The 13585-nt window shown below is 38.4% G+C and overlaps 1 protein-coding gene across 1 annotated transcript; it reads left to right on the top strand.

The window, feature by feature from the left end:
* The first annotated feature begins 213 nt into the window (after positions 1-213).
* slc22a15 (solute carrier family 22 member 15) lies at positions 214-5759 on the top strand. The gene is made up of 12 exons (XM_057344021.1): positions 214-438; positions 1221-1358; positions 1455-1587; positions 1675-1839; positions 1914-2043; positions 2743-2964; positions 3349-3489; positions 3609-3691; positions 4458-4566; positions 4757-4829; positions 4999-5157; positions 5244-5759. The coding sequence occupies exons 1-12, from the start codon at positions 355-357 to the stop codon at positions 5298-5300; spliced, it is 1494 nt and encodes a 497-aa protein (XP_057200004.1). The 5' UTR covers positions 214-354; the 3' UTR covers positions 5301-5759.
* Positions 5760-13585: the final 7826 nt, after the last annotated feature.

Raw genomic sequence — 13585 nt, 5'->3', positions numbered from 1 at the left:
CATTTAAATTAGTCTGGGACTAGGTTTAAGCCCTGTCTGGGAAACCGCCATTACTTTATGTGACGCAGTGAAGACCGATCGGCCTCTGACATCAAAGTATCGCGAGAGCAATTCCAGCACATACGTAGTAGTCTGCTTTCGAAGAGCTCTCGCGTTACTCTCAGGTCCCCGCCTGACATTTCTGTGGTCCAATCAGAACTGCGCACTGTGACACGTGTTCAATCTTCCTTCGTTCCTCGTATGCAAAGGAAAAGCAGATTGAAGCCAAACATCTGATGCTGCAGTCTCAATTAAAAGGATTAAAAATGTTAGATTCATATTATATATGATGCTCTCGGATGATTTGACCCTGGAATGGATTTAGAAGAGGCTTTCCAGACGGTTGGGGAATTCGGCAGACATCAGAAGCGGATGGTGACCGTCCTGGTTTTTCTACAGGTAAGTGATGATGCAGGCAGATTCACAAAACTGTCATGTGCACGAGTTAGTAAATATCTTCGTTTTTCTGGGACAAATGCTACAGAAAAGCCAAACATTTATGAGAAACGTATATTCGTGAAATCTCTGTTATCAGCATTCAAAGTAGCACCTTATCTATCCATATGGATTTGGCTTGATTTGACTAACGTACGTAAAGTAAATATTGACTTTATAAAGAGGACACGTGGTCGTTTCTTATGTCTATGTGTAAAGCACAGCGTTCTTTTAAATTTGGGATTTAGTTTTAAGAACATTTCCAATCCAGAATGCTACTTGATCGTTTTAGATGTTACCTTTTGTCTCTTATGACATTGACTTGAGATTAGTTTGGAGAATGTTAACGTGATAGTTCACCCAAAAATGAAAATGCTGTCATTATTTGCTCACCCTCTTGTCATTTCAAACCTTTATGACTTTCTTCCGCAGAACACAAAAGGAGATATTTTGAAGAAAGTTGGTAACCAATACGTAAGCATTGGCCCCCATTCACTTCTATTGTATGGACACACAACCAATGCAAGTGAATGGGGGCCAGTTAACAACATTCTTCAAAATATCTTCTTTTGTGTTCTGCTGAGGATAGAAAGTCATAAAGGTTTTAAATGACAAGAGGGTGAGTAAATGATGACAGAATCTTCATTTTGGGGTGAACTATCACTTTGAGAGGTTAAAAACAGCTGAAACATAGATCAGTGAACATATATTCTGAGCAACTTAAAAACATATCTGTATTTTTAAAGGTTTATATGGCATGCCAGTCCATGCTGATAGTTTTAGTGGGTGCTGTGCCAGAATATCACAAACAGCCTGTTACTGAAGCTGGGGATACAACTAATGGAGTGACATTTACTGAGGATGTCAGCTCTATTGTGACAGAGGTAATGATGTTCTTTTTTGTTTCTTTCAACAAGATAAATTTATGCTTTTAAAGAAGACTTATGTGTTTATCTTTGCTGTTATTTGTACCCTTGCAGTGGTTTCTGGTTAAAGAAGAAGCCTATAAGGTGAGCCTGGCAGGGTCCCTTTTCTTCGCCGGTGTCCTGATAGGAAATGTCCTGTTTGGACCGCTTTCTGATAAGATCGGAAGAAAGCCGGTTTTTCTTACTGGTAGGGTGAACATGAATCCGTTAAACCTTATACACAGCTAGTCTATGGATAACATATTAATGTGACTTGTTTACATGTCTCTCTCAGGTCTGTTTTTTGAAGTCTTGTTTGGATATGGCACTGCATTAGCCCCCAGTTATGAGGTCTTCGCCCTGTCCCGCCTGTTGGTAGGGTTGATGAATGGAGGCATGGCTTTGGTCTGCTTCGTCCTCACTCAGGAATACGTGGGAAAGTCGTACTGGGCAATGACAGGTTTGCAGACTTTTAGTCGGATTCAATATTCTACATGAATGGGTATGTAACACTGATTTGTTTGTGTATTCCAGGAACCTTGACTAATATGGCCTTCGCAGTGGGCATCTCCCTCTTCGCCGCTTTAGGTTATTGTGTTCGGCCTTGGAGGAGCTTGGCGACTGCCGCCAACTGTCCTGGACTTTTGCTCTTCCTGCTTTGCGTGTGAGTGCACTGTTTGATCGCTGCTGTCCTGGCATCATGACAATCAACTAGTAAAATACAGTCGAAAAGGATTTATTTAGAGTGAAATTGTGCTATGTAAAGCTCCTTTTGGTGATGTTTTGAGAACCATTATAGCCTTAGTAAGGGTGTAACCTAGACAGAAGTTCAAGTTCGAACGTTAGAACAACCTTAAAGGGACAGTTCACCTAAAAATAAAAATGCTGTCGTCATTACTCACCCTCGAGTTGTTACAAATGTGTATAAATGCCTTTGTTTGTGTGATGAACACAAAGAACGATATTTGGAAGAATGCTTGTAACCAAACAGTTCTTGGCCACCATTGACTACCATAGTAGGAAAAATTACAATGGTAGTCAAAAGTGCCCTAGAGCTGTTTGTGTTCAACAGAACAAAGATGTTTATACATATTTGGAACATGTTGTGAGTGAGTAAATGATGACAGAATTTTTATTTTTGGTCATCTGTCCCTTTAGCGATGCAAATAAAGCTGAATGATGTGGTAAAGACTTGCTTTATAATCCGACCCTAATAATGTCCAAAAGCTAGCGCAATAAAACAATTCAAGTACTTAAACAATTGCAACCCTGGAAAGCTTCAAAAATCATAATAAAATATGAGAGCGTGTCTGCACAGTTCATTTTCAGATCATTCTGTAATGGTGTGTTTTCATATTTTCAGGACTCTGCCAGAATCTCCACGCTGGCTGTATTCTCGGGGTCATACGAAGCAGGCTGAGGACATTCTGCAGTATTTCGCTGTGAGGAACGGCAAAGGCAGAATTCCAATTAAACTCTGCCGGACCGTCAGCACTAGCACTCCTGATGGGTCCAGTCCTGGGGTTTTCCAGCTGGTCACACATCCCGTACTACGCCGGAGAACTGTGGTGCTCATGTATGTATGGTGAGTACTGCAGCAATGTCATTGTTCAGCATTACAAACAATGCTTTCTGTGACTATTATTGTTTTCTATTTGGTCTGTTCAAACCCCTAACCATACTAGATTTAAAAACTTTGAAGACTTTTGGTAGCACTTTATTTTACAGTCCTCTTCTACATGTATGTACTATGTACATGTAGCTGTATTATTACTACAACCCTTAAACTAACCCTATCCCATATTAAGCCCATGGTTACCATTATTTTGTTGGGTGCAAGTGCACATACTCTAAAATAAAGTTGAACCATTTTTATTGCCAAAAGCTGGTCTTTATTTGTACGTCTTTGAATGTATATAATAATTTATACATAACTTTTTATTTTGCTGTGTATGTTTGTATATTGCAGGTATGTCTGTAGCCTCGTGTATTACGGGTTGACCCTCAATGCCAGTGAAGATAAAGGAAATCGCTATCTTAGTGTTGCAATGTACGGGCTGGTGGAACTTCCTGCTTACCCTCTCTGCATGTACTTCATTAACAAACAGTGGTAAATACTCTGAGTCTCACACCATCAAACTCCTGCAATGTTCAGCTCTCTCACATGTTTATTGGTATGCGTCTGTGATATAATCCACAATTTAGTTTGTGTGTGTGGTTTTATTTCAGGGCAGGTAGGCGGAAGTCATTGGCTGTCTTTCTTGCCTTTGCTGGTGTGTCTTGTCTGCTCACGATGTTTGTACCGGTCTCAGGTAATCAGTTTTTAAAATAAATAAAATACAATTTCATGTAAATCAAATTCTCCGGTTTGGTTCAGGTTATCTGTCATATAGTTTAACATAAAAACAAACACTACAATATGAAGTGGTGTGTAACAGGATGTGTGCGCCACATGGGCATTATCAACTGATTTCATTTTATATAAAAGCCTTGACATTTTCTTTTGAAACGTGTGTTGTTGTTCTGCTGCAACAAAAGAGACAACTTCAGTGACAAGCTGAGACTTGTGGAAGCACGGTTAAAGCCTGCAGTCATAGCCATGCTGGTGCAAAAATAGTTTATTTGCATTGTACAATCGCCGTAAAAGGATTGTATTCGATAATAAAATATCAAAGCATAATCCATTTATTTAAATGAAATACAGCACAAGCAAACTTTTCAAATAATGTATTTCAGGAAAAAATTCGGGGGGGGGTTTAGGTTATGAAAAATCTAGACAGTATTCCGGTAATTTCTGCTTGTCATATGTTAGCGGCACAAGTTTAATAGTTATGGACTTATGGTGATGAACTGCCTGTGAGAAACATCTAGAAAAAATCCAGTTAAAAATAATTGCAAAAATTATTCAGAAAAGTCTAGTATTTTGTTTCCAGACTTTTGCAATTTGTTATCTTTGCAAATTTAAAATTTTACATTTTGATACAATGGTTAAAGTTTACAATTACACCGTATAGTATTTCTAAGTGTATATAAGTTCTATTTACAAACCGATTGCAAGTCTATTGTTTGCTTTTTCAGGGTGCTTTCTGAATGCCACATGTCTGGCTCTAGTGGGAAAACTGATGGTCAGTGCAGCGTTTAATATTGTATATGTGTACACATCAGAGCTCTACCCAACCGTGATCAGGTACAGACAACACTGTATGTTTAATGTAACCCTTGTGGTTTTGCTCTTATCCATTTGCTTTTTTTATAGTAGATATGTGTATTAAAATTGTGTAAACTGTTGCAGAGTTGGATCCATGCTCAAGCAAACACCGCCCTCTAGTGTTCACTGTGCTAAATTGGATTCAATCTAATTTGTGTTTGTGTGTTAGGAATGCAGGGTTGGGTGTGTGTTCCATGTCCTGTAGAGTAGGAGGGATTTTGGCTCCATTCGTGCCGAGCATGGTGAGCAACTATACACATTTTTTTATTTAATTGCTGATTCTAATTATTTAGGTATATGCTTTTATGCATCAGAATACGTTTATGCATAATTGCTTGAGTAACTTAATTTTCCTTGCATCTGTGATTTTGTGTTGATGTTTATGCACTGATTGTCGGTTATATTGTCCAGAGATCACTGCATGCCTCTTTGCCGTTTATGGTGTTCTGTTTGAGCGGTTTATCAGCGAGCTGCCTCGGGCTCTTACTGCCGGAAACCCTCAATAAACCTGCAGCGGAAACACTCGATGAACTTTCCAGCCCTGCCTATCAGCGAATATTAGAGCCACAGGTATCCGCGATGCACAGCATTGTTTTACACTGCTAAGTATTATCATATAACGATCTAATCGGATTGCATTATTTGTGTCTTATCAGGTACACCTCTTAGAGGAAAAGCATTTATCTGACAACAACGAGGCAGATAGTGATTGAAATGTGGACTTTAACACTTTCTTTTGCCAGTTTATGAACATCCCTGACCACAGTGACTGGTGTCCTATTATTGTGACTGGTGTCCTATTATTGTGCCAAGCGCAGATTCAAACACGCAAACACTACAGGTGCCTTTAATCTGCTTAGATCATCAACACATAAGATGCATCTGTGTGACGGATATTTGAATATAGTAAAAATGGACCAGATACTCATTCCTAAGTGTGTCTCTCACAATTTCGCATACTTTAACGTTTACTGCCATTTGTGACCTGCAATTTTTATGTAACATATGTGACAATATATTTGTTAATGTGCATTTGTTACCATTTGTCAAAAATGGTTTGGGAGATTGCAGATTTGAGTGATACCGGATGTTTGTCAGTGGTGTAGACGAAGGGAGAAGAGATTGTATAAGTGTATATTTCTGTACAGTGATGAACACTATTTTAAATAAAGGCCTCAAGTATAATAAGCGTCTGTGTACTTACCTGCCTATGACCAACAGATGGCGCTTTGCTGAGCGCAGTTTTTCTGAACTTAGGTCACCTTTGACCCGTTCCTTAAGGTGATGTCAGCATTGACGCAGATGAACGGTGTTCAGGTAAACCACAGAAAATGGGAGCTGGAAGCTTTAAAGAAGCCGACGCACAACAACCAACCTACAAACCTGTTTTTCCTTTGTTTCCGTCGAGGTTTCCCTTGCTGTAATCGCAGCCTGTGGCACTGCGTGTAGCTGACAGAACAGGTTAAGGGAGCAGGACTAATAACTGTTTTCATTCTTAAACGCCTGTGTCTTCCTGCAAGGCCTGGCGGGTGTTGTATCACAGGGAGATAAATAGCAGGTACAGAGGGTGTGTACTTCTGACTGCATCATTTATATTTATACCCTGTGTTCAACCAAACCAAATAAATTTGTTATTGTCTGTCGCAGACATTATAATAATTACATGGTTTGCATCTCACCGAGGTCAGAGAGCATGTAAAAGGTGACTCCAATTGGAAGCTGTCATCCATTACTTTTTATGTTATAAATAAAGGAATGTAAATTTCTGAGCAAGTATCAGAAATCTGTATTCAAATCTTTTCCATTTGTAAGCTTAAAATAATGTTTTATAATTTGAGCTGTCAGTGTGATTTTGTGGGAATTGGCAAATTGACATTAGATTTCAAAATGAATTGGATAAGATTCACATAAGAAAAACTGAATTCAGTTTTCAGAAAGATGTGGTACCCACGAATCAATAAAATCCTCTGAATTATTTTTTAAGAAAGCCATATGCCTGGGGTGAAGTCACTTCCTTGTGTTCAGCACATAAACACATGCAGAACGCACAACTGACACCTGGTAGAGAAAAGTACCTTCATTTCACATGGGTATCTGTCTGCAAAACGTGGGTGTGGAAAGTGAATAGTGAAGGTGTTAAGAGAGGTGAGCCATCAACGCAGGTATGAAGCCCGAGGAGGAAGCCAGATTTCTGGAAAATCATAGAACAATATGACCTGAGAATGAACTCACGAGAAAGATGCTGCAGGTCGTAATGTACTACCTCTGTCTGCATAAATGAGCAATTGAACTTCTGAAAATAATGAATTAAGAATAATGCATGAAAATTACTTCAAATAACTTAAAGGGAGCGTTCACCCCAAAAAGAAAAGTCTTGCATCCTTTATTCAACCTCAGGTCTTTCCCAACATGTATGACTTTCTCATGAGAAAGACAAAAGTAGATATTTTGAGAAATGTCTCTGGTTTTGTGTCGCTACAAAGGAAGTCAATGGGATTTAATGTGGTTTGGTTACTAGCATTCTTTTAAACATTTAAAATGTAGCATTCTTCTGAAGAAGGAAAAGTCAAACATGATGTGTAAGTAAATGATGAAATCAACCTTTAAAGGTCCAATGTGTGAAATTTATTAAATGTATATTATATTGCATTTCTGTCAATATCCTCCAAAAAATTACACATTGGACCTTTAAGTACTACGACCAATTCATGTTTGTATTATACACAACACATATTTAAATACATTTCACAAGATTAAATAATGACTATTTACTGAATCTTTTAAGTAGATTCACTGAATTTTTCCTCAAACATCAAAAACTGTTTATAGCTTTTTGTAATAGTTGTGCTAGAGTTCTGGGCACAGTGGCTATACAGTAACAATATATGAATAATACGTTTTTCAATGTATATTTTTTTACATGTTTTTAAAGGTTAGAGCATACTTACAATATCAGGGTGTACTTAACAAATAATTGCTGGATTTAATCATTTTAATTCATAATGATCCATGTTGTGTCTCTTGCCTTCTTGACATTTCTTTTCAGCGATCAGATGTTGAATGGTGACAGGATGAATTTGCAGGGGTTTCAACATCAATACTTATCTATATAAACAAATGCTTCTATAGCATGCCAAACAGGTCTAAACAGAATCAAATTTAAATTGTTTTCTATGTTATCAGGCTAGAGACTTCTATTGACAGTCACCTTCAAACTGACGTTCGTGACACACCGTAACTGATTAGCATCTTGATGACAGATCCTTGAATTCAGACGCCATCATAAGTGCAGCTGTAGTCCCTATCAAAAACTGCATAGAACTCCCCTTTGAAGACGCTCGGCCAGGCTGAACCTATTCATTTGTTTACATTGTTTCAGCATCAATACCAGCTTATGCCGATATGACGACAGAGCGCTTATGGGCGCAGTATGTATTATTGCGTCGATTCTTCTTTATTAATACATGTCAGTCACCTCGGAATTGAACCCTGAAAAACCTTCCCCACCTTCAGCATCTGTGACTGTCAGATGAACAATGTGCCATTAAAATGTTGCTGTTATCACCTAAGGCAACCATGGGAATTTCTATGTGAGTCTTTCGTTCCTTTTTATCTCGAATTCAGTCCACTCTTGTCAAGTCCCATCATTGAATATTTCCCATTTTCCCATGCTCCTCATGAATGAAAATTTCCCTTAAGGAAGTAGGCACGAGGATGAATACATTATGAACAACAACGAGAAACAAAGTTGCATTATTTGAAGATACAGTTAAGGGGTCATGATGAGGTGATATCCTTATTTTGAATTTGGCATCACACACACCTTTCTACAGTTATGAGATGTTTTGACACCGCTGGCATTTTCATGTCTGGGACGATCCTGCACTTTTGGTGAACTAGTCTTCCTTCGAATCTGCCAGAAGATAGTTATGTCCTGCCTGGAGGCTTTATTAATTATAAGTGAAAGATTGAGGAAAGAAAGCAAGGGAAATTCAGAGTCATAAATTTACATTTGTTCAGACGCTCTTATATTGTGACCTTCATTCAAGGTATATGTGTTTTATACTGTATGTGTGTGTGTTACCTGGGAATCGAACCCAAAACCTTTGTGCTGCTAGCACAATGCTCCAGCAACTGAACTAGGAAAACTAAATCATGAACACTAAAATTGAAATCATAAGTCATTTATCAAATCTTAATAAGTTAAAGGGATAGTTCACTCAAAAAATAACAATTCTGTCAACATGTATTATGCTAATGTCATTCAAAACCTGTGGAACACAAAAGAAGATATTTTGAAAAAAGGTCTCAATGGTTTTGTGTCCACACAATGAAAGTCAAAGGGGGTCAATGTTGTTTTGTTACAAACATTCTTAGAAATTTTCTTTTCTGTTGTGCAGATGAAACTCTCATACAGGTTTGGAATGACACGAGGAATGACATCATGTTATTTTGGGGTGAACTATCCATTTAAGCTGTATTTTCACCCTTTTTTAACAGTGTTAAATAACCATTTTTATACCACGGGGCTGTTGAATGCTTCATTCTGATTGGCTGACAAACGTTCGACGGGTGTGCATTATTTTTCAGTTAAACGCACACCTATGAAGGTGTTCCAGGTCTGCTGACCGCATTACAGTTCCATATCACTTCGCCAAGTTTAGCCTACTGTCCACCAGTGAATATGTATTTGACAACAGACACAGTGACAGGCAAATTCCATTGTCTGAGAAGAAATAACTATTAATATTTATGGACAGCATGAACATTTGAACAACAATGGCGAGAGCACTGTACAGGACTGTTCAGACGAAAAACTAAAGCATGTATCAAAGGTAACGGCAAACTACATGACACAATCAGCGGGTTAAAGATAAAACACGAACCACAAAAATAACAACAACATGTTAAATTCGTCTGTGGAATGGGTAAACGGGACTTAAAACACGCAGGAAGCTTTCTATGCCACTGCGAGAACCGCAGCTGGCGCAGAAACCTCCATGTCACTTTTTTCTCTTAATACTCTTCTTATACGACAGGGGTGTTAAATACGACGAAAACAAATCAAATATACTGTAAATACTTGTCTTTTCACTCTCAGTGAAGCAAACGCGTGTGCATGTGCACTGTCTGTCTTCCTCTCAATCTCGGAAAACTGCATGCAGGCTCAAGCAACGCCTTCAGATGAGATGCGTAAGAAATTAGTCCTACCAGCAAGTGCATTCCGGGACAAATACCATACAAATGTCTTGAGATAAAACATCGTAACAACGTCTTGTGGTATCAGAACAACGTCTTGTGGTGTTGTGACCGTGGTATAAGCGGAATAATTGACTCCGCTTCGCGTCGTGGCCGCATTACCACCTCGGGGTGTGCATTAACTTTCGATAATTGAACGGCCCGTCGTCAATTATTCCTTACGTATAATACAATATATCGTCGCTTACGAATGATAAGGCTCTGCATTCTGAGCCGTTTTACGATATTTAGCTTCAAAGTTTTTGCATTCCATTTGACTTAGTTAGAACCTTTTTGTTTTCTTTTAAAAAACATCATATATTGTAAATAAGTTGTCAGAGAATAAGAATATGTGAATGATGCAATTTTGACAAAAAAAGATAAAACCTTATAATTGACTGTAAACAAGTTCAAATGTGGTTGATAAAATGAAAAGATTGGCACCAGAGACCAGCGTGTGTGTGTGTGTGTGTTCATGTTTGTATATCCCGGTGGGGACCTAAACCTGAATACACACCAACTCATGGGGACTCGTGTCACCGTGTGGAGCAAAATTGAGGTCCTCATGGGCACAAAAGCTTATAAATTGTACAGAACAACATTTTTTAAAAATCTAAAAATGCAAAAAGTTTTCTATGATCTTTAGGTTTAGTAAGTATATGTACTCTTTATCCACTACATTTGTAATGACTAATGCAATTACACATTACATTTTGCATGGCACCTATCTTTTTTGCAGCAATTTATTTTTGCTACAGAATCATTCATATTGCCATTTACAGGGCATTGAAGGTACTATATCTTGTGGATTTTGCCCTACTAAAACTTGTCAACATGGCTTCTTTATGTGAATACGAGTGCAGTATCAGGTAGTTGTCAATCGCTGGCAGTTTATATGTGAAATGAGGACATGACTGCAGCTGGCGAAGAGGCCAAAACAGCATGTCCAGTGCAAAAAGGCTTTGACTTTTAATTTTACTTAACATTATTTTATTTATCCGTTATATTGAAGAGACCCTTTTGAAGGAGTTTGGTTTACTTATGAGCACTTGAGCTTAAATGAGACTTAGGTGTTTGTAATGACGTAGGTTATGGTGTCGGCCATGATTTGTTGCAATTTTGAGGTGTTAAGTCTTATTATGATTTAAGAAAATAAATGCGATTGCTCTCCTCACGAATCAACTGTTTTTCACTGACATGTCTCTTAAGTGTTGAGGACTAGTGCTTTGAGCCTATTCAGTATGAGTAAAATACTCAAGTACTGTTAAAATCAGATACTCTAAGACTTTTACTGAAGTCGTTTTGGAATTGGTGACTTGTAACTTGTAATGGAGTAATTTTCGCTGCAAGGTATCTGTACTTTTACTCAAGTATGGTCTTCAAGTACTCTTTACACCTCTGGTTGGGTTAGGGGTAGGGGATAAAACAGTTTGTACAGTATACAACTCATTACGCCTATGGACTGTCCCCACGGAGATAAGAAACCAGACGTGTGTGTGTGTGCATGTGTGACCTCACCTTTGCTCTTGTTTTGTGAGTATAGAGGGTTGGTGTAGATGGGTGAGATCTGTGTGTTTGGGGCAGGAAGCATTTGTGCTGCAGGGTAATTACAGTGTAGACACCAGCTGCTGTTTCTGCATTCCAACACATACACACTGATTCTGCCAACAGAGGTCATGACACATCACATACACAGACTGCACCATGATCGATTCCCTTACAGTGACTTTAGAGGTTACCTGTAACTGTTTTATCAACATCTGAGGATGTCCAGTGGCTTTTCCACCAACACATTCTCACTCCCGACTCGTCACATAGTTACGCTCGGTCAGCGCCCTTCGGCGTCACTTTTGAACGCGCAGGGTACTCCTTTGGCGTCGTTTTTCGACGTGAAGGGCACGCGAATTTCACCGTCATTACGAAAATGTATATTAGATATAATTTGCAATCATGATGTTTCGGGGTTTCATTTAAGTTTAATGGCCAGGATAATTGTGTTTACATGACACTATTCAGACAGTTTGCGCAAGAAATGTAACCGTTTATTTATCGTAATATAAAACACATAATACAAGCAGTCACAATGTCGTTCAAAAATACAGATATTCCAAGAGTACTCACTCGAAACGATCGATTTGTAAGAGGAACAGATGCGAAAGCGATTACCGTCCGCCGTAAATCTTAAATCCAGTGAAGAACGACGTTCAAAATTTGCCGCCAGAGAAAGTTACGTCAGCTTCGATGCCATTGGCTGTCCCGTATCTCGTGACCGATCGCGTCATTTTGTTGGCTTTGAGCGTGAAACGGTATTGGCAAACGAGTTGTTTGTTATATTTTGTAATGCTTTTGGTCAGTTTGTGCAATAAATACCCGTGACTGTACTTTTATTCGCGTGCTGTGTTTTATATGGCTGAGAAGTGGTTAGGGTTAGGTTTAGGGTGAGGTTGGGGTTAGGTGCTACAAAATATTAAAGCCATAAATAATTATGAAATGCTAAGAATTGCACGCATCTCGGTCTGGAGCATTTAGAAAACAGCAACGCAGTTACCCGTTCGTCGAAAAACGACGCCAAAGGGCGCTGACCGAGCGTAAATACGTGACGAGTCTGTAGTGAGAACGGGTTGCTTCCACCAGTGCAAGGTCATAGTCAACAGATGTCGGGTTAATTTGAATGGCCGATGGTAACGCAGTGTCTCTGTGTGTTTATATCATTGGCATGAAAATCACATTGTTTGTCACGCTGGCAGTATGTGATTGAAGGTGTGACATACACCGAAAGTAATCCGGTTCAAAAGTACAGATCAACCATAATCCTGGCTCGGGGGCATGATGCAACATAAAGAAGTTTAATAAGATTTTACAACAAATTTCACTGGAATTTAATTGACTGTAGGAAAAGAAAAGTGAATTGTTTGAAAAATAACGGTTAAATGGATAACGATAATGGTTAGTTCACCCAAAAGTGGAAATTTTGTCATAATTGAATCACCCTCAGATTGTTTCAAATCTGTATGAATGTCTTTGTTCTGCTAAATATTTGGATGACAAAGAAATGTATACATGTTTGAAACAATTTGAGGGTGATTGAATGATGACAGAATTTCCAATTTTGGGTAAACTATCCCTTTAACATTTGTGAGCAGGCCTGAATTTAGCTTTTTTTGTGAGTTAGTTTAAGTTAATATTTTAAGTTTGTTACCTTTCTAGCTGATATAGTGTGCAGTGACCAAGATATGAACGTCAAAGATCAAGATCACGGCAATGTAGCACGCTTTCAGTTGTCTGTGTATTTCTATTTTCTATTTCATAATTTGTTTAGTGACTGTAGGCTAATGCAAATACAATAAATTTTGAGATTTGGAAACAATCGTAAGAGCTTAAGAACCAAATGTGATCCTACCGAATAAACTAAAATTCTGAAAATACACTGAGAAAAATGCATGTTATCTCAGTAATGGATATGTCATTGAGTTCAAAAGGGTTTTTTGAAAGAACGTCTGTGTGCCCTTTGGCTGTATGTGCATCAGTCAATGTCTGACAAACTCTTTTGTCAGTTTTATGTCCGTACATAAATGTAAGCTGGTACCTCTTATGCTATATAGTGACCTGAAAATCTTTTGAGTGGTTTATATTGAAAATCTGGTTGACTCATTGTGTAGATGTAGTCCAATCTTTTATGTTCAGTTCTGCTTTAAAAAATCCCAATGTGTGAAAGCAAGTCTATTTTTATGAACATTTGCATTTTCATTTAACTAAACCT

This window comes from Triplophysa rosa, linkage group LG10 (assembly GCF_024868665.1).
Source record: "Triplophysa rosa linkage group LG10, Trosa_1v2, whole genome shotgun sequence".
Classification (NCBI taxonomy): Eukaryota; Metazoa; Chordata; class Actinopteri; order Cypriniformes; family Nemacheilidae; genus Triplophysa; species Triplophysa rosa.
Note: the sequence above shows the minus strand (reverse complement) of the source record. Positions and strands in the feature narration are given on the sequence as shown.

Excerpts from the sequence above, each read along its gene's own strand:
- slc22a15 (XM_057344021.1), top strand. The coding sequence starts at position 355 with ATGGATTTAGAAGAGGCTTTCCAGACGGTTGGGGAATTCGGCAGACAT. Across the intron at positions 1,359-1,454 it reads TCAGCTCTATTGTGACAGAG|TGGTTTCTGGTTAAAGAAGA; the intron begins GTAATGATGTTC and ends GTACCCTTGCAG. Across the intron at positions 4,830-4,998 it reads CTCCATTCGTGCCGAGCATG|AGATCACTGCATGCCTCTTT; the intron begins GTGAGCAACTAT and ends TATATTGTCCAG.